The sequence below is a fragment of the Columba livia genome, chromosome 1 (genome assembly GCF_036013475.1).
Source record: "Columba livia isolate bColLiv1 breed racing homer chromosome 1, bColLiv1.pat.W.v2, whole genome shotgun sequence".
Classification (NCBI taxonomy): Eukaryota; Metazoa; Chordata; class Aves; order Columbiformes; family Columbidae; genus Columba; species Columba livia.
In genome coordinates this window covers 185,723,051-185,743,341 of record NC_088602.1, presented here as the reverse complement: position 1 = coordinate 185,743,341, position 20,291 = coordinate 185,723,051, and the positions used below count along the sequence as shown (strand labels likewise).

The 20,291-nt window shown below is 36.5% G+C and overlaps 1 protein-coding gene across 5 annotated transcripts in view; it reads left to right on the top strand.

The window, feature by feature from the left end:
* CTTNBP2 (cortactin binding protein 2) overlaps positions 1 to 20,291 on the top strand; it is a 90,877-nt gene that overhangs the window by 38,279 nt on the left and 32,307 nt on the right. For 4 of the 5 annotated variants that reach the window (XR_010469566.1, XR_010469567.1, XM_065048799.1 and 1 more), the window contains exons 4-6: positions 5,061 to 6,735; positions 13,190 to 13,393; positions 18,444 to 18,543. Coding sequence is in view for 3 of the 5 variants with exons in the window: in XM_065048799.1 (XP_064904871.1) it covers positions 5,061 to 6,735; positions 13,190 to 13,393; positions 18,444 to 18,543 (1,979 nt within the window). In the remaining 2 variants the exon portion in view is untranslated. Of the gene's footprint in view, positions 1 to 5,060; positions 6,736 to 13,189; positions 13,394 to 18,443; positions 18,544 to 20,291 lie in introns of those variants that run through there. The other variant, XM_065048801.1, reaches the window with a different exon arrangement.

The following is a 20,291-nucleotide window of genomic DNA, read 5'->3' as shown; positions in this document are numbered from 1 at the left end:
CACATATTTCACTAAGATGTAAGTGATACATTCCTAAAGCATAGCTAAATATGAATATGTGGGAAGGTGTTTCCAAAAGGAAGGGGGAGAACAGTAATATAATAGACTAATCTAGACCAGGCATTTTTGAATAATTAGAAAATAAATGCTTGCTAGGCATTGGATCATCCTCACTGGTATGATTGAATTTCTTCAGCAGCTGTGAAATAGCTTTTTGGTGGCAGTTTTATATTGATGTTTAAAAAAATAGAAACAAACAGACAATTCTAAGACGATTGACATGAAATTGATTTTGGTAGTAATTGCCCTTTGGGAAATAATATGCACACAAAAGTACTGGAAGTATTCTGGAAATACATGCTTAAATTAAATCAGCAAACCTTTTGTAGTTATCCTGTCTCTGTTGCTTAGTTTAGTTTAAGCAGCCATACTCTGTTAAGACTTCAGAAAATCAGATGCCGTATTCAAAAAATTGAATAATGCTAGAGCATATGTACAATATGTACATCTTAAAACAGTGCAATGGCTTATGTAGTGAACTGTTACTTGTACTTACCCAGCACTTCTTTTTGTGGACTCTTAAACGTTAGTTTTCTTTCTCATATGCTTTTTTAAGTAAGTTGAGATTTTGCGGAAAGGATTATCTCAGCATACAAAAGAGTGAGCAAGCTTGACTGTTCTGGTTGAAGAATGATATTGGGAGAGACCCTGACACATCTGCCTGGACAGCTGGATTAGGTTCTTGTTTCAGTGTGTGACCACAAGTCTCTTCTTGTACGTAAATTCTTTATCTGTCCCTGGCTTTTAGTATATGGACAGATGCATGCATGTAAGATGGGCTCACATATTGAGACTATATCTCAAAGTCAAGGTATTGATATGTAAATTCCTTTTTTGGCCCGTATTTATTACCGAAGTCTCTATCTACAAGTCTGCATGTACAGGAAAGGACCCTCTTGTCCTTTGTTTCTTAGAAAAACACATAAGGGTTTTTTTTCTTCAAATCTTAATTTATTTTGCAGTTTGATTCTTACCTTCAGAACTACTTAAACCTCTAGTGTGCTCAGTTCTAAAGTCTGTAACTTTTAAGCCAAACATTAAAATACTACACTTGGAAAAATGTGTGTTGCTTTGAAAGTGTGGCATTATGATTCTGCCATTTCTACTCCTTGTAACAAACAGGAAGCTTAAATAACACAGGATATGAAAACAAACTGGATGGTATTGAGCAGCTGTGTGCATGACTCTCTGCAGAACTTACACTTTGCTCTTGTAAAGCAAATTACAAATGCTGTTTGGACAGGGCATCTCTTAAACTTCCTGGGTTTGTGGCAACAGATGACATATCCCTCAACCATCTCTGTTCATTCACAAACCATTCATTCAGTGGTTTACCTTCCCTTAGGTTCCACGTTTTTCTGTTCTACAACTCTCAAATCCCTCCTTGCTTGAGGGTAATGAAGGTATTTGAGGGATTTCTAGAAATGTTCAACAAAGTAGAGTGACCCAATGTTAGGGAAAAAACCAAACAAACAAAAAAACAACAAACAAAAAAATCCAACAACCAACAAACCAACAACAGCAAACCTCAAGTTAAGCCTAGACAAATATGACCTAAATACAGAGCCAGCTGCACGTCCTCCCTCCAAGACTGGTTCCTCCTTCTCCAAATGTGTGATGCCTCTATCTTCACGTTTGGAATTGCCTCAGTCTCACTCCTACACCAGGCAATGAAGTCTGTGAACAGCTGTGTTTATTTTCTCTGAATATTGCTAGACTTCAAACAGGCACAGACTGAACTCTTATTCCTGCGGACTTATTATTTGTGAATATAGTGACCGTAAAAGTATTATTTGAGTAAAATTTTTATTTGATCATAAAAAGCAAGTCATAACAATGTGCCAGAATGTAGAAAAATGAAAGAGGTGCAGATAAGACTGTCAGTCATAGGCTTACCATATACCAAACACCTAATCCCCAGATGTCATCTGCTTTGTGTTAAATCTCCATCCTCTTCCATCTCTTTGAATGCTTTTCTTGGAGCTGCTATCAAAATCAGTTTTGAAGTTTCGTGGGAACTCAAAACAGATAATCAAAATGGCAGTTCTTGATTTGTCAGATATTTGCAAAGAAGTTAATATTGGCATGCATGCTCAAAGAAAGACAGGCACATTGGTTGGACGAGGCCCATTGATGTGATTTAGTCTAACCTTGTGCATAAAGCAGATTATCACCAGCGGTACATCTGGTCATCTGTGAATCTGTCTAGCTGCATCCTGCAACCCCCCAGGAATGCTGCAGCCTTTCTGCATCACGATCCTTCTGAAGAACTTTATTCCAAGACTGAGCCTCTTAAAGGGCGATTTTTTTTGTGTTAACCTTTTGTTATCAGGCCCCATCTGCCACTATAAAGAAGAATTTGACTCTGTCATCATTGCAAGGGCCCTTCGAAAGGAATGGTGTGTTGATATTAGATCATCCCTTAGTTTGGTTTTTTTCACTAGACTAAGCAAGCCAAGCTCCCTCGATGTTTTCTCACGAGCCATGCACCCTGTCTCACCTTTGAAGGGCCTTTGCTGGTTAGTTCTTTGTGCGATACTGTAATTTTTCTCAGTATCTTTTTATTTTTTTTCTTTTTCTAATACTTCTTGGACACATTTCCAGATGATTATATTACAGATATGATTTGGTTTGTGCATATAGTACACTTCACAAAAATCGTGTCATAGTTCATAAACTCATAAATAATTACAGCTAGTTCCGATTTTGTCATCTAATGGAAACAATGCAGTGTAGGTATTCAGAGGCTTTTCCTCTTTGAGATGTTGCAACCAAAACAAGAGCAATGGGGAAGACATAGACATAGGAGACAACATGAAGAGAGAAATTAATGCTGTTCTTGTCATTTTGAAATAAAATAGAGGACTTACAAATAAAGAATCCCTAATATATATATATATATATATATATATATGCAATGCTTACAAATAAGGTGATAAAACAGTGTGGTATCACAGAATCACAGTATGTTAGGGATCAGAAGGGATCTCAAAAGATCATCCAGTCCAATCCCCCTGCCAGAGTAGGAATCATTTCATCCCAGTTATATGTTAAAATCTGCTTGTAATTATTTGAAAGTAATATATTTTCACAACAGTTGATTTATAGAACCAGTCTCTCATCTGAAAGCAAAATTGAGGAATAATAAAGAACAGAAAATCTTGATAAAAACGTTTTCACTCTAATCTTATTGTTTTTCCAGGCTTTAAAAATTGTGTATGTTTCTCATTACATTTTTGTATGATTTAACAAAAAAGAAACTGTTGGATGCTGCACAGTTACTGTTGAATGCTCCATATTCCTTGAAATGTTTGTGAAGCATCCAAATGCTGTCAGATTCTTTGAAAAAAAGTTAAATGCTTGAGAAAAAAAATACTATTTACTGCAACTGAAGAACTGTGAATGGGACCATTTCAGAATACAGTATCTTCATAATAGCTTGTTAATTTAATTTGCATCTGTACTGTCATTAACATTACTGAAGAGGTGGTGTTGCTGATATTGCTTGTTTAGCAGTGACTGATAATGCCAAATCTTATTTTTTAAACATTTAACACTGTTTACAAAAATGGGTGGACTTGGTTTTGTGAAATGCATTGTACAGAGGATATTGGTTTACCTGGGATGAATCTCTAAAACCCCAGTGGAGCCTCTCTACTGCTAAATGGTTTTTGAGGTGTTTGAAGCCAAGATTACATTTCTAATGTAGGTATAATTTTCCATAGTGATTTCTCCCTATTATTCCGCTGTTTCTTATGATAATGGTATGATTTCAGGAAGAAATTTTACTATTGCTATAATATACTTTACATCAATATTGTCATCACCTCTTTTTCCCATTCTTCTAAAGAAAACAGAAGACAAATTTACAGTCAGGTAATGTGATTAGAAATGTTGTGAGACTGAGACACACGTTCATCTATAAATGTAAATTCATGCAGGATTTATTGTTTGTTCTCTCTGTGTCATTTCACTTCCTTTTTAAATGTTTCCTTGTATTTGAATTCTGCTTACCATGTGGGAAAAAATTATCCTGGGGACAATGGGGACAATAGCAGGTGGGATTTAGTTATGTTAAAACTGCAGACTCTTCTCTCTGTTCTACTCATCTCTTGATGGCATGAGTTTCAACTCTATGGTATCACTGGAGAGTAACAAAACAGTTATTAAAAAGCTGTATTTATATCAGCCTTGCAGTTTAGTTAAAAATGAATTGTAGACACATTTACAATGATGTGGAAAAAGCTTCCAGAGCTAAGAAATTTCATCTCCTATTGGAGAGGACAGGGAATAGTATGCTGCAGCAACAGGCTTCTGAAAAGCTATTGTATTGTTATGCCTCATTTGTTTGGTTGGATTTTTGCCTGTGTGTCTGTTTGGGGTTTTCATCTAGCAATTGAGACAATACTTTAAGCATTGAATGAGAGAGGAGATATTTCATAGCTATTACCAACCCCCAGGCCATCTTGTTTCCCACATTACAGTTTACAATAAATATATTAATGACACTGTATTATTTTAAACTCTGAAATTAGTATCATTTTGAACCCTAATCTTCAGTCTGAGGAAGACCTGAAATCTACATGTTTCATTTCTCATCTCAAAGTGTTCTTGCAAAGCTCATCTCTTGCTTATGTCTGGTTACTCCACTGAGAAGAGGACTTTCTGTGATCTCTTATGTCTAATTCTGGAGAACAGGCAGCTCCTCACTCAAAAATCACAAGCATTTAATCACTTTGGGGAGTCTTTGTGTTGTTGATGGAGGAAAGTAGATGGGCTTGCTTAGTTTCTGAATTGCTCTTCAGAGATGCCTCTTTCTTTCTTTTGCTTGTATAATACTATATGTACCTGCGTTAGATATCACAAATCACTTTCCTGAGGTGGACAGGTTCACTTTAGGCAAACTCTCAAAAGTTAAAGTATCAGTGTCAGGTTAATATTGGGTTGTCTTGAAAGTCTCTGTCTTGTTAGTGAGAATTTTTCTCTGTGCTTTCTTACAGTTGGAAATGGAAAAATCTCAGTTACAGAGTCTTGAGCTGGAGCACAAAAAGCTGTCTGCTCGTCTTGAAGAAGAACGTGGAAAGAATAAGCATATAGTACTGATGCTGGTGAAAGAGTGTAAGCAGTTGTCTGGCCGAATTGTAGAGGAAGCCCAGAAACTGGAAGAACTGATGTCAAAATTTGAAGAGGAAAAGAAAAAGGCTGCTGAATTGGAGGAGTCTCTTGCAGCTGAGAAACAAAGGAGTACACAAATGGAAGCTCAAATGGAAAAGCAGCTGTCTGAGTTTGACACAGAGAGAGAGCAGTTGCGTGCTAAACTTCATAGAGAGGAAGCACATACCAGTGACCTCAGAGAAGAAAGAGATAAAATGATCAAAATGATTGAGCAATTAAAAAAGGAGAATGAAAATAAAGCTAATCTTTCTCTTAAAAACAAAGATAAAAACAAAGATAGAAGTCTTGTTTCTGTTTCTGTTGAAACAGAAGAGCCAAGTTCAAGAACTGTTGCCTGCCAAACAGATACTGTAGTGATGGACAGTAGCACAGAAAATGTTAAGCAGTTGCCTTTGACTGTGTCCGTAAAGCCTTCTACAGTGAACCCACTAGTGTCTGGCAATACAAAAATGAATGTGTGCGCCAATGCAGCACTTGTGAAGCCTGTCATTGCTAGGCAGTCCTCATCTAGTGAACTCGTCCCTCCTGCAACTCCTGTTCTTACACAGAATCAAAACAGAATTGAGGAAAATGGACCAAGTACAGGCTCATCACCTGATTTACCAAGTAGCACTTCTCCTTTTCCAAATAGTCCTTCTCTTTTCACCCCTGCAGCACCGACTGCTGCTGCTGCTGCTGCTGCTCAGAACTCCTCGCTAACTTCATCTATGCACAGTTTGCATTCACCATCTGCCAACACTACTGGGCATCCAGGCCTCAATCCACGAATCCAAGCAGCTAGATTTAGATTTCAAGCGAATGCAAATGATCAAGACCAAAATGGAAACACAACCCAAAGCCCTCCCTCAAGGGACGTATCCCCTACTAGTCGTGACAACCTAGTTGCCAAACAGGTAGCTCGGAATACCGTTACCCAAGTCCTTTCGAGATTTACAAGCCCTCAGAGCAGTGCTCCGTCACGACCAGGGACGTCACATTCAGTGGAAGCTGGCACTTACCCCCCAGTTGGTAGGCCGAGTTTAAAGACTCCCAGCGTATCAAGAATTGACAGAGGAAATCCTCCACCTATTCCTCCTAAAAAACCAGGGCTTTCACAAACTCCTTCTCCACCACACCCACAGCTTAAGGTTTTAATGGATAGTAGTCGATCCCCAAATACAGGTGCAAAAACTGACAGCAAAACCGTGACCTCACCTCTTTCAAGTTCACCACAAGGAATCAGGGTAATAAATGAGGAAATTATTTCTAAGTCCTCACCTCAGCTGCCACCAAAACCTGCTATAGATTTATCTGTGGCACCTGCAGGCTGTGCCATACCAGCCATAGCCTCCTCTCAGGTGGGTGCCTGGCCTTCCCACTTCCCTGGACTGAACCAACCTGCATGTTCAGAAAATTCCTTTGTCATTCCCACCACCATTGCCTGTAGCTCCTCCATAAACCCTGTTAGTTCTTCATCCTGTAGACCATGTGATTCAGACAGCCTCCTGGTAACAGCATCAGGTAAAGGGATTGATATGCTACAAACTGTCTCCCTCTAAAATAATGTTTTGGTTTTCCTATCTCTTATTTGCTTTATTTTTTTATATACCTTTCTGGTTTTTACCTTCTAAAAGCTGAGATTTTCACTTTTTTTTTTTTTTGACATTCCAGGGGTATGGGAATTCTTTTGCTGATTTAATTATGTCATAAATTAGTTTGCTTCATCAAGGAGGTCTCCAAATTGAAGGCTTTTTTTTTAAAGGTAAAGGAAGACTAATATTTAAAGTAAATGGGCTGCAAATCATCGTATATTAAAGAAACTCTTTTTTTTTTTTTTTTTTTCTTTTTTTGGTCAACGCTTTTATTTTGGACTTACAAATGTTTTTTTGGTCTGAAAGTTACCTCTGCTGGTGATCTTCCTTGGAATATGTATTTTAGTGCTTTGTGAATCTTTTAGAAAATAGGACATAGCTGGAGCTACTGTATTCTCCTAAGGCACTAGATGGTTGCACGTTAAGGTATATAATTACCTGGATAACAGGGTGGTTTCAAATATATCTTCATACCTATAAAATATATTCCATTTTCATTTCCATTTTACTGTAGTTCTTGGTTTAGTTGCAGGCTTTGTATGTATACCTGTATATGGTATCTCACGGGTTTATTTCAACAGATATCAGCAAAGGTTTGCTGTTGGACATAAAATCTAAATGTCATGTTGACAATTGAAGTCTGGAGTCAGTGCATGTATCTGCTATTCCTTTTGCATTGTGGTGAGCACTTATTTGTGTGCCTAACGTGCTGCCAACTTCAGGATATCTCCTTGATGGCAATTAAATGAGCGAAGGCTGCACTGATCTACCTTTTAGTTCATAGTGGATCTCCTATAAATCTTTGTGTCAACATATTTCCCTGCTGGGACCAACAGCACTAGAACATTACATAAAGCCCCTCTTTAGCCTGACTTGCACTGCAATGAGGAAGATGGACACAGTTATGGAACACTTTAGACATTCATCAGCATTGAAGAATGTTTGAAAGGTCTCAAACTTTCAACAGTTATTCTGAGCTCAGTTATGCTACTTCAGTCCCTCATAACTTTAGTCCCTGTATCATCATCTACAGGGTGTAAAAGCCCTGCTCAGCTGGTCTGATTCCATCACACAACCAGCCACTTTCTGATAACCAACCGCTTTTCTGCTGCACCACTGCCTTGATAAGACAGTTGAACGCACCAGTCTTGTGGAGGCTGTTCCAAAAGCAGTGTGTGGCAGACTGTATATATAGGAGATTCAAGGGTTTACATTATTATGGAATTTTTATTCCCATTCCACTTCATTGAAAGACTTTCTGCATGTTTCTGGAGTAATCTGGTCATGCTTTTAACATTTGGCTATGGGACCATACTACCAGAATCCTCTCTCCTTTCTGAACTGTGCTGTAAAAATATGAGCTCAACAGTCTCATCTTCCATTTGTCTGTTAACAACTGTGGAATTTGATGGCTGCCTCTTTAATTTGCTGGTTTTTATATGGGTGTCCTGAATTTTCATCTTAAATTCTTATTCATAGCTGAGTCTGATTGCCAGGTCAGATAGATCATTAACCTCCCACTATTTCAGATACTCTTCAAACCTCATTTGCTTTCAGGTGCTATTAGGCTCCATATGGAATTAAAAATTAATTTAAAAAAGAAATCTAGGGTTTTTATTAACAAATTATTGGCAAAATCAGATTCAAAATGAATAGTTTTTGTAGGCAAGAGGCTGTCTTGCACAAATCCTATCAGCATGAATTAGGGTGTAGATTTCAGTTAGTCTTACGTTAATTAGATGGTGTTTGGCAGTGATTTGAGATAGTTTTTTATTATTCTTAAAAAAAATAAATATTCTGTCTTAAAAATGAAATTACCACCGCTTGACTTCATAACTCCATGTATTGTTCTTGCTTTAGTTTGTGCTTCAAAGTATAAACCTTTTTCTTGGGAGAACAATGAATCTTTTAAATGCAACTCTTCCACAAAGTAGTCAATTTGTGCTTTGTGTGAAATTGGTGACAGTTCTCAGAGGCGATTCTTAAAGATGCGATTTTTGTCAAAAACGATTAGTTTACTAGAACTGGGCTCATTTATGTGTTCAGATTGACTTTTTTCATTTACACTCCAGTCACTTGTTTTTGGAAGGGATGGAAACATTTGGGTTCTTTTAATCCCCTTATAATCCTTGCTCTGAACATTTGACGCTGTTAGTATTTTGTAAGTGGCGCTGCTTTTTGTTTGTTTTTGCTATTACAAATGGGAAATGTATCCCATAACCTGAAGTCTTCAAAGAAAGATTGCTTAAACTCTAGTTAGTGGTCTGCTGTTTCATTTTAATAGTGTAGAGATATTATTTTAATATCCCTCATTTACTGACTACAAACAGGCTCAAAAGAACTTTGATAAATTTATCTGCAGTATTCAGGTCAATATTGAGGAGCTCCTTTGTCTTTTACCCAAACTAATGCTTGCATTTTATTGCACTTATTCTGCAGTCCCATTTTATTTTTGGTTTTTAAGGGAACTTAATATATTTTGGCTGAGTGTTTTGGCAAACTGCGGAACTAAATAAACTTTGGGCAACAGATGTTATGCAAGTATGGAAAGACATTTCCCTCAGCATTTTCTGCTGAGAAAAGAAAAAAATAGGGTTTATAAATATATATGGAAATAGACTTTGTCTTAGAGAAGATAAACCCAATTTAATAACACTGTTTTCATTAGGATAATGTAGTCAGTAATGCCTGAATTCAAGTCATTCACTTTTTTTTTCATGTTCTTTTTTAAGTATGACTTTTCTTGAGGTGGGCAGCATCTAAAAAACTACAACTACTGCTGAAACTTTCTTCCCATATCTGCATTTTCCTGCCCTTTAGTCACAGATTCAGTTAGTTTTATTAATGTTCTGGTTGGTTTTAATCTGCTTTATTTACTTTTTTTCAGAAAATGTTAGAATTTCAATTTTACTTTCAGTTAAAGCAGAGTGTGGTGAAATCTTATCCATATTTTATTGTATAGTAAGTAGTGAGCTTCAAGCAGAATTTGTTAATATTTTTAAACAACAGTGCAAAACAAATTTAACACATTAAAAAAAGACATTGAAAGAGTCCTCCACTTTAATATTTTTTGTTTTTCAATAAATTTTTGTTTCTTTCTTCTTACAGTGGTGACAGAATAGTTGATATTAGCCTAATCACTAAAGTATTCTATTTATTAATTTTAAAATTGTTTCCTAGTTAGCTCAGATTGCTTTAAGAACGTATCAACAGCCTCATTTTTCTGTAGGGGAATGTCTTGGGTCCAGAAAGAGCAACTGTTAAGAGCAAACTTAGGGCACTGATTGTTTTGGTTACGTGTTCTGCCAAATGACTGACGATACCTTCTCTGAGGGCTGGGGCATCGGACCGTGCGTCGCTCTTTCCATGCCTGGTAGGCAAAGACAGCAGCTTTTGTCATTAACGTTGAACAGACAGCACACAGAGAAGTTCCAATGAACATTTATGGCCTGATTCAAAATCTGCGACAGTGTTTTCATTAACTTCAGTAGCCTTTGAACTGGTGCCAAAATGCTTCTGCTCTGTTTGGATTTCTACATTTCAATGGCTGTAAGACTTCAAACTGGAAACCTATGTAGGCAGCTGGATTTTCATACCCCTGGGATTTTTGCTTTCACTTTCTTCTTGGTTTTGCGCTTTCGATGTCACTCTTCAGTGAAGTATGTTTTTTATTTTGCTCATTTCTGTAATGATTGATTTATTCTCTCTATTCAATTGGCTTCCAAGATAAAAGGCAACGGGGGGAGGAACTGATCTGGGCTCTGAAATTAACCATCTCACGTTCTGAAGCTGATGCCAGAAGCTGTTTTTGTCTGTCCCTCTGCCCTTCATCACTGCATGGCCTACAAGCTTTCACAGATGCTTCGCATTTCCTAACTTTTTGCATCTGTAGTGATGTACCTTATTTATCAGTATTTTCTAATTTTGGAGTATTTTGCTGGATTTATTCAGCTTTGTTAAATTGCTTTATATTGATAATAGAAGCTAAGGTTATGTTTATGTTATTACCTGGTTTTTGTATCTTTTTCAGTAGAAGGTTTTCATCAAATGATAACCTAGCATAATGAATTCATCATTGAATTGCAACAACATAATTTTAATTTCAAGGAATTGAAGTGAAAGTGAAGATACCACACATGGCACAAAAAAATTCTTCTATTTTTGCATTTCTGTTAAAAACAAAAGAATCAAAACAAAACAAAAACTTCCACTATTTTCAATAAGGAAGGGAACCCAGAAATACTATTCATGTTACAAAACTGCTTGGCAAGTTGAACTTCATGCTTAAAGCTTGGTGTCAGGCTCCTCAAATTCCCCCAAATAATTCCAGTATAACTTAAACGAAGAACATTAACATCTGGAGCACCACCCAAGCGACGAACCAATGTCCACTGTTAGTTAACTACAACGGCAAGACAGTAAAAACTACACCAGTACCTTTTTAAAAACATATATAACGTATATAACAACAGCTGCATCACAGTTTCAAAGAATATCAAAGGGCTGGAAAAATAAAAACACATTTATAATGGAAATGAAGAATAAAAGTTATTGTTTGGATGTTTGGAGATTTTGTAAAAATTACCTTTTCTCAAACGTTGGAAGTGGGAATACATATTTACTTACTTTTTTTACCACTCAAAGGATGCAGTTTACTTTCTCTGTCGCTTTTGGTTTTGTTTCCTTGTTTGTTTGGTTTTGGTTTTTTTTACAAACTTCAGAAAAGCCTCAAAATACTCTAATTAAAAATATTGGAGAAACAAGTATTAGTGATAGTCAGAAGGTAGGTTCAGAATTGAAGATGGATGGAGATAACCTTTACAGTTTGTCATTGGTTTAAAGTTGGATTTATATGGTAACTTCATAGCTGTAGTGATGACTTCTTACAGTCAATATCAAATAAGTTGAATAATAAGCTAGCATTATGAAAATACTGCAAATACTTTTTGTTTACATACTAAACTAGTAAACGTAATTTGAAATGACAAATTTACCTTACTTTAAAAACAAATAGGAAAATATTCCAAGCATTAATTTTTTTGTTGTTCTGAACTAGGATCGAACTATGAGTTCTTCATTGAGGCCGCTTGGATGATGGATTCTTGTGCAAGTCTGGGCCTTAATTAAAACTTACTCAGATATTGCAAGGTTCTCCAGTCTGTTGCTTATATAGAATTCTGTTGGGAACTTCCATATTAAATTTTGTTTTTACAAAATGTGGAGCAGGTCATCCCCACATGGTAGAGCTACTGCCACATGCTTTTTTTAGTTGTGTTCGAGGCTGCACAGCACTTCATGAGCTTGACGGAGCTGGAGGTGATGCCCTGCAGCTGCTCTTCAGTCCTGGCTGTTGCAGAACCACAGTAAAAGCTGCAGGAACCTGCTTTGTATTGTCAGATTTCAGCCTCATATAATAGTTTATGTGTGACCACAGAATAAAAGGTTATTGATTAAAGAGAGAAATATAATGTGGATTTTCTGAAGGTAACAGTGGAAATAAGAAAAGAATCTTTTTCCTGTTTTCTCTTGCAGTCCTTAATCAAGGAAGAATGCACAAAATTTTCTATGCTTTATGCAGTAAACTTCATATTCTTAACAAACTCCCTACTAAAGCTAATAAGTAATGAAGAGGACATTTAACCAAGATAACTCCTAAGCTTTCAAAGCTTTGAACTGAATATTATTTTTTAACAGGGTGACTTGAAAGCTTTCACTTGTAAGTTTTATATAACCTGTTATTCATTCACACTAGAGCATTTTATAATATATTTTTAAGTATTGCTGAATAAAAGGAACATTACCTTAAGGTACAGTTCAATAATAAATATATTTATTTCTGTATTATTGGTGTAAATTATTTCTACTTTTTTTTGCAAACTTATTGAAAGGCACTTGAAATTATTAAGCAGCCCTCTATGCAATTTTTCTGTACAACTACAGGTGAGATATAAATACTAAAGTTTGTACTAAGGTGGTAAATGAGGATGAAATTTCGTATGAAAATAAGTATTTTGTTCTGGAAAACTTTCTTTGCGTACTTTAAAAAGCCTTCCCAGCATATCAACAATTGAATTAATACTTTCTACATTTTAATACTATAACTTTTTTTGAGATATCCAGCTGCCACTATAGTTCATAACAAGTTTCCTGTTAACCTTTTGTAATGAAATCCTGTCCATTTGCTTTAACAACTGTCACCCCATACATGGTTTTTATTCTTTGGAATACCTTCTGATGTATAGACAAAACATCATCACAAAACTTCTGCTAAACTAACAAATCGTGTCATTTTGAAGATTCTTTTTAATTTTTTAAAAGAACACAGAAAACACAAAGCTTTGTTTATGCGTCTTCCATCTAACTTCTGTTGCTTTAACTCACAGGCTGGTCTTCCTCCCTAACCCCTTTGTTAACAAGTGGTGGTCCTGTCCCCCTGGGTGGCAGGCCCACCCTTCTTCACCAAGCTGCTGCCCAGGGAAATGTCACTTTATTATCAATGCTGCTTAATGAAGAAGGACTGGACATTAATTACTCTTGTGAAGATGGCTATTCTGCCTTGTATTCTGCTGCTACGAATGGACATACAGGTAAGTGATTCAAAGTTTTGTTACGATATTCAAGTGGATTAGGAAAAGCTCATTTCTTAAGTGTTAAATATTAAATTAGGTCAAGTACGTGTTTTTAAAAATGCGAACATGAAACTGAGATACACAGATTATATTACAAGAGTTGTAGCGTGATGTGTGTATGTATAAGCAATACTTCCAGAGGTAGAATTTTGGAACATGGGAAGCATTCGTCCTTGTGATAACATTCTGCAGGAACATCCATTCTAATTCTCCACTCCTTTCCTATAAAAAGCCACCAGATATCATCACCCCATGTTCTGTGACAAACTGAAGATCTTTTGTAGCAAAGGCAACTTTGCTCTACAGGGAGTAAGCAGGAAAGAGTAGGTCATAATATGTTTTAATGTCCTGTAGCAGCAGTGAAAATGATGGAAGATGGTTTTGGAGAAGTCTCTTGCTTGGGAAGGAAAAAGAACTGTTTTGAGCTAGATGGGGTAGCCTTAGTTTGTTCTCTAGGCTCCAGTGAGATGGTTCACATTTTTCTTTTCCCCACTACCCCAACCCTCAGTCTCGAGAAGGTCAGATCGCTGAACCTTTCAACAGTGAGTCTTCGTATTTTATGAATGTATTTTTAAAATGAGGCAAATATGTTAGGAACAGATACAAATTTCATGGATACAAACTCCAAGGGATAATTTTCAGTCTGTTAACTGCTGTTTGAGAGCTTTATGTTTTCTTTAAAATTCCAGTATATGTTACTGCAGTTTTTCCTACTGATGTAAAAATCTCCTGGATTCTTAGATTTCATATAATTTCATTATGCTGTTTTGGACACTTAAAATAAAATTTACCAACACTAATGACAAAAAATTCTATTAATTTTTGGTAAAGTCAAGATTTTATTTCAGAGTAAAAGGTGGGAATACTGTCTTTGAAACTGACAGATTCTTTGCTGTTGCCAAGAACCTTAAAATACTGGGAAAGTCCTTTATTTTATTTACTTCCTTTGGCACTAACAATTTTTTTTCAACTTTTTTCCTTCAGTATTAAGACTCCAAGTTTACTTTACTGTGTGGATTCCCCCCCACCCCATACCCAAATGGGTGTTCTGCAGATTCTTCAATGCTTACACGCATTTGTCATTGCTGGTGTTTGTGGGAGACCGTAACTGACCCAATTCTTCTTTACTCCTCTTGTATTGCTAATATGTTTCCAAGCAAATGTCCTAATTTTCAGTTGCATTTACTGAGCAGCTCTTACTGACAGCAATTTGGGTTCTTATTTTATTGTCAAAATTTCAAATAAGAGAAGCACTTGACCAAAGTATGAAAACACAATAATAAAAACAAGCACATCCATATGCATCCTGAAATTGTTTAGTATATTTTAAATTTTAAGATGAAAATATATTGCAAAGGTTTTAGTGTTACACTTCTATTTATAGTTGACAGGATGTGAAAAACAACTTTGTTGTACAAATGGTTGCATTTTCGCAACTAGATGGATTATATACATTCTGAATGAGGGAATCATACAGCAGCAGTTTTGACATCTCTTTAATGCGTTACATGAAAATTGGGAGTAGTAGATTTATAATATTTTTAGAGAAAGGTTTCTGGGCTTAACTTTAATATATTATCCTTTCTTTGTTACTTGCAGTTTGTTCTGATGTACAGGGATAGATATTCTTCAAAGCAGAGGCGTAAAACTAAATCTATGTAAAAATTTGTAGGCTTAATAAAGGAAGTGTAGGAATAAATCTGTTATTTTAAAAATTCCTTTTTAATAGCTTTTTTTAACCATCTAGGAATAAATTACAGTAATGTAACTTTAAGAAGGATAAAATAATTTATTGTACAGTTTTTTCATTGTATTGAGTAGGATTGTCCATGGCGAATTACTGTCTTTTGGCTGCTTTTTATTTCCTTAGAATCATAGAATCTTTTAAATTGGAAAAGACCCTAAAGATCACAGAGTCCAACGGTAGGACTTAACACATAAGCTTACCCCGGCGGATGATCACACCATAATTTAATTTATTGAGATACTTTCAACCTGAAGTTAGTGACTAAATAGATTCAGAGATTTCCAGGATCCCTCGTTTCTTCTGAGTCTACTAACCAGATTTTCTAATTTATTCTGGGAAAAAATTAGTCAGAAGAGTCACTCTAGACTTGTTAGGAGTCAGCATAGTGAGTACCTCCTGTCAGTAACAAACACCATGTTGCAAGGACTGTGGGAAGAGTGGAAAGTGAATGATCTCCACATATTTTCGGTAAAAAATAACAGTATTTAAGATGTGTAGATAACTAGAGAAAGGTAGAGCTCACTGTAACCAGCACATTGGCAACAGTTCTTGTGCGCTCAGCCCAGTCTGTAGAGAAAATCGAGTTCCTCGAGGAAAGAGAACACTCAAATAGTCTTTCCTAAATTGCAAAATGTGTAGCCTTCCAGTTTGTAAACAGTTGCCTTTTGAGAGCTGCAGCTGAGGGGTTTTCCCGCACATGAAGCTCAAAGCAGCTGCTTTGTTTCCTGTACACACTGTCCCCAGTTCTGCAGGGCTGAGAGAACTTCACCCTAAAAAATTCACTTAATACTTTCTTTGTGTTTTAAGTGACACAGGGAAATTGTTGATTTTATGATTTAAACACTAGAGCTGAAGAGATTTTGTCGGGCTGTCTTGGTTTGGTCCATTAACAAAGCAGTCTTTGTCACTTTAGTCTATTATGCACTTGATAACATGTACAGTAGTTCACTTATCTAATATATCTGCATATCTGTATTGTGTTGCCAGTCCTGACCATTCTCTGCCACACAAGGTGGTTGAGAAAGAGAATAAAATAATAATAGTTCCTAAAACTGAGAGATATGAAAATAATAATAACAATATCCTTTGGACTCAGCTGTGAGCAAATCATATGCAGTTATTGTATTATTGGTTCTCTTCTATTCTGAGTATTTGGAGGCTGTGGCACCCTGATTGATAGGAAAAACGGGAATGATGTGGGAAGTGGAAAGGAGTGAAGTGCAGGGACATACAGCTACACGGACTCAGCTCTGCAGAGCCACTGATGTATCTGCGTGGTGTTTGCCAGCATTCTGGAAGAACTAACTACCTGGCTGTGGTGGAGAGCAGTAAAGTCTCCAGGTGTTTGTGCTAATAAGCTTCCATGTTTTGCTTTCACTTTGACCAAAACCTTTAACTGAGTGACAACGTCAGTGTCTTGTGCCTGCCCTTGGCCCAGTCCTCTCCGCTGCTGGTTGCTGCTGTGGCCAACAGAAGTGACCTGGTGTTAGTGAGCCTGAACTGACCCAAACTACCCTTCTCCAAATCTCAGCCAACAGTCCATCCAGAGGACACAGACTTCTTGGAGATTATTGCTTTTTTCCTTGATGTGCAGAACAGGTCCTGTAAAGCTCACGAGCTCACGTGCTGTGCCTTTTGAAAGTAGCTCTATTTCCTCATCTTTGCACCTATCCTTGAAAATTAGCAGCTCTTTTCAGTGATCTTCATCAGAAACAGTATTTTCACATAGATAAACTACCATCGCAAGGTTCTGTCAATAATTGTGAGTTAACCATACCTTTCTAGAACAGTAGTTTAATTCTGTGTGTTTTTCATGGCTTTTGCATGGCTAATGTATGCTTTGTCATGAAACCAAAGCGTATGCCAGCCCAGTACTTAAAACTGCTAGAAGAAAATTTTTTCAACATCCTTCATAAACTTTAGAAATATTTTAGGATGTCAAACAGGAATCAATATTTTCAAGTTAACTGTTTAATGTAAGACTGGGATTGGCAATGGAAGGAGGAAAAAATTATGTCATTATATGCAAAGTATGTTTTCTGTTACAAAGTGATTGAAAATATAATTTTATTTTAATTTGTATTATATTACAAGTGGAAATAGTAGGTAAGTTTGCTACCTGGGAGCTTCTTTATGACTTCAAAAATTATTATAGATGAAGTCCTGGTGGTTTATCCTGACAAACAATTTTTTTGAAGGCCATTTCAGATCAGATTCTTTGTTTACGAATCATACTTTACATTATAATAATTTACAGTATTTGAAAATCTTATTTCTCGATGTTAAATTATTTATTCAGTCAGCTCCACAACATCTGTATTAATATTTGAAGCAATTGTAGCAGGAATAAATACATTCACGAGTGGTTTAGATTAGTCAGATTTCTAAGTAATTCTAAGTATGTTTCTGATATGTAGAGATAAGCTTTACTAGCAAAGCTTGGCTCCGGGATCTGAGCCGGTGCTGGAACAAGGCGCATTAAACTTGCTCAGAAATCAGGTCAAGAGTTTATAATTGGTGTTGTAGCTGAGCTTATTGTCGAAGTAGTGGCTTCAGCTGCAAAATACTTGTTTTATTTGGGTCTAGAACCAATTTCAAGAATATAGAGCAGATTAAGGATTTTCTTTAAACTTAACTGCATTAAATGATATTCCAATTTGTGGATGAAAAGCAGTCTAGTTACTATGTAATTAATTATCTTAATTTAGCTGTAGGATGATGGAATTGGGCTGGTACTATTTTTAGCATGTCATTTTGGAGATACATGAATGGGAAGGGTTTGGGGAGGTTTGAGTTTGTCAGCTTACCTCATTTGTCATTGCAATCCCATCTCAAACTGTCCTCAGCCAGGAGCGGGCAGCCTGTTGATGTGTGTGTAGCTTGTGAGCATCTCCCCCGTGGCTGTTGTATTTCAGATGTGCACATGACTGCTGGTGGGACTGAGCTGCGTTTGGGGGCTGCTGGATGATTCCAATTCCCCACTGTGCAGGGACTTAGCACTGTGGGAGTTGCCAGCACTGGGGATGTGTTTGGATCCCAGTAGAACCCAACCCAGGCCCTTTTTGCAAGAGGGTGGTGGTGCCCCCAGGGAGTCATTCTCACCTCTCTCCTGCAAACTGCTTCCTGAGCCTCAGTTCGCTGAGGTGTGCGATCTGTAATAAAAAAGACTGGTTGCTGTTGCCCCTTTGGTAGCTTTTAACTTCTGGTAGTTTTAACCACTTGTTTTTGTTGCATCGATCTGTGGTTTTGCTCAATTTTCAGATTGTGTGAGATTGCTGCTGACTGCAGAAGCACAAGTTGATGCTGCTGATAAAAATGGCTTTACACCCTTGTGTTCAGCAGCTGCTCAGGGACATGTCAAGTAAGTGAAGTCTTCAGATTTTGCCCATCAGCTATTACTCAATTTTATGTTCTCTTTACATTATATCATATACCTTTTCCATTATGTTACTGTTGCATTCATAGGTATAAATGCATTTAACTATCATTTATTCAAAGCATCTACTGAAACTCTTACGCCATTCTGGTTTTAATATTTTCCATTTGTTTTGTTTCCAATGCCAGCACTTAAGGTTGTTGAATGTGCATTCTTAGTAACAACAATCTGATACTGGTCTACATGTGTGTGACTTACCTTTGAATTTCTTAATTTTCTTTGAGTTCTCAACCATAATATAGGATTTACAGGGAAGGAGGAAAGAAATCATTTTTGTGCTGTTTTTTGAAGCTTAGAGAACTATAAATATCATATTCATAGACAAAATAAGATTAATCTGAATGTTCTCTTGAGTGATACAGAATCAAATACTTTAAACAAAACAGTTCTTAAGGTTTAAGGTTTTTTGTATCAGCAACCTTGAAAATCAGAAAATTATGTATGAGTCAAAGAATATTTCTAAGAACATTCTTCAAAATGTAGTTACAAAAGTTTCCTTTTAATTTTTGAAGCTCCTAATTTCATAAGATTGGTGTTTTATGACAGCATGGTTAGAAAATTGTGTCGTCTTTTTATACTGAGAGCCAGCACACAACAATTCGTCCAGATGGTTGGTTTTTTCCTCCCTTTTCCTCCATTCAGCAGAGGAGCTGAAGACTGATGTTACGATTCTGTTCTGCAACTTCACTGTGTATCCTAGAATCATAGGAACTAGAACTGATAAACTGATAAACCACTAGATAAACTCTACCACAGCATCCTTATCCAAATAAAACTGCTTTCCAAATGCAAAAAGTCTTAAACAGCATGACTAAGGATCTTTATTACAGACGTTACCTTTGTTTTATGTAACTTGGATTTTGCTTATCTTTCAGTTTTTAGTTATTTTAATGTTTCATTTTACTATTTTAAGGGTTCTACAGTGCTATGGTAGAATAGAGGGGTCAGTGTTTTTGAGTGTTGTTAGACTGTGATAAGCCCTGGCCCAACAATGAGAAAGAGGAAGAATGGAGTTCCTGTGCTTCTCGTGTTCTTCCATGAATGTGTAAGGATCATCAGAGATTCTTGCCACTTCTTAGAGGACTTCAAGCTTATCGACTAATAGGTGTCTTTTACTGGAAGTCTTAATCCAGAGGTAGCAGATTCCCAGTAGGTGTTTTGAGCACAGAAATATATATCTAGTTAAATGTTTTACATTAAATCTATGAAACTTATATGTGACTTGACAAGACAAACCAAAAATATACTCTTCATATTCTTTCACTAAAAAAAAAAATCGTAGGCTTTGTTTAAGTAGAAAGCTATCTATTTCTCTGATTTACCCTCAAAACACTTTGCTGTATGTTGGCTGTTGTGTTATGGTATTGCAGTCTTTATGTGCTTTTTCCCTTAGAGTTACTTACGTAATATGAAAACCCCAAACACTTCTTATTTTCACTTTTTTTAGATACTAAACATGAAACAAATTGTAAAAGTGAGTGTGGAATAATGATGGGCCCAGCCAAAAATATCAGAGAGGCTGGGAATGCTGCAGGCTGTTTGATTTGTTGATCACTTCAAAGTTCTGGCTCAGGAAAACTCTGCAATAGGCAGAATTTGGGGCAATAGCACGGTCTGTCTCCTTTCAAGTGTTGTGTTACTTAGTCTGTGTTACTTGTACTACAGCACTGAGA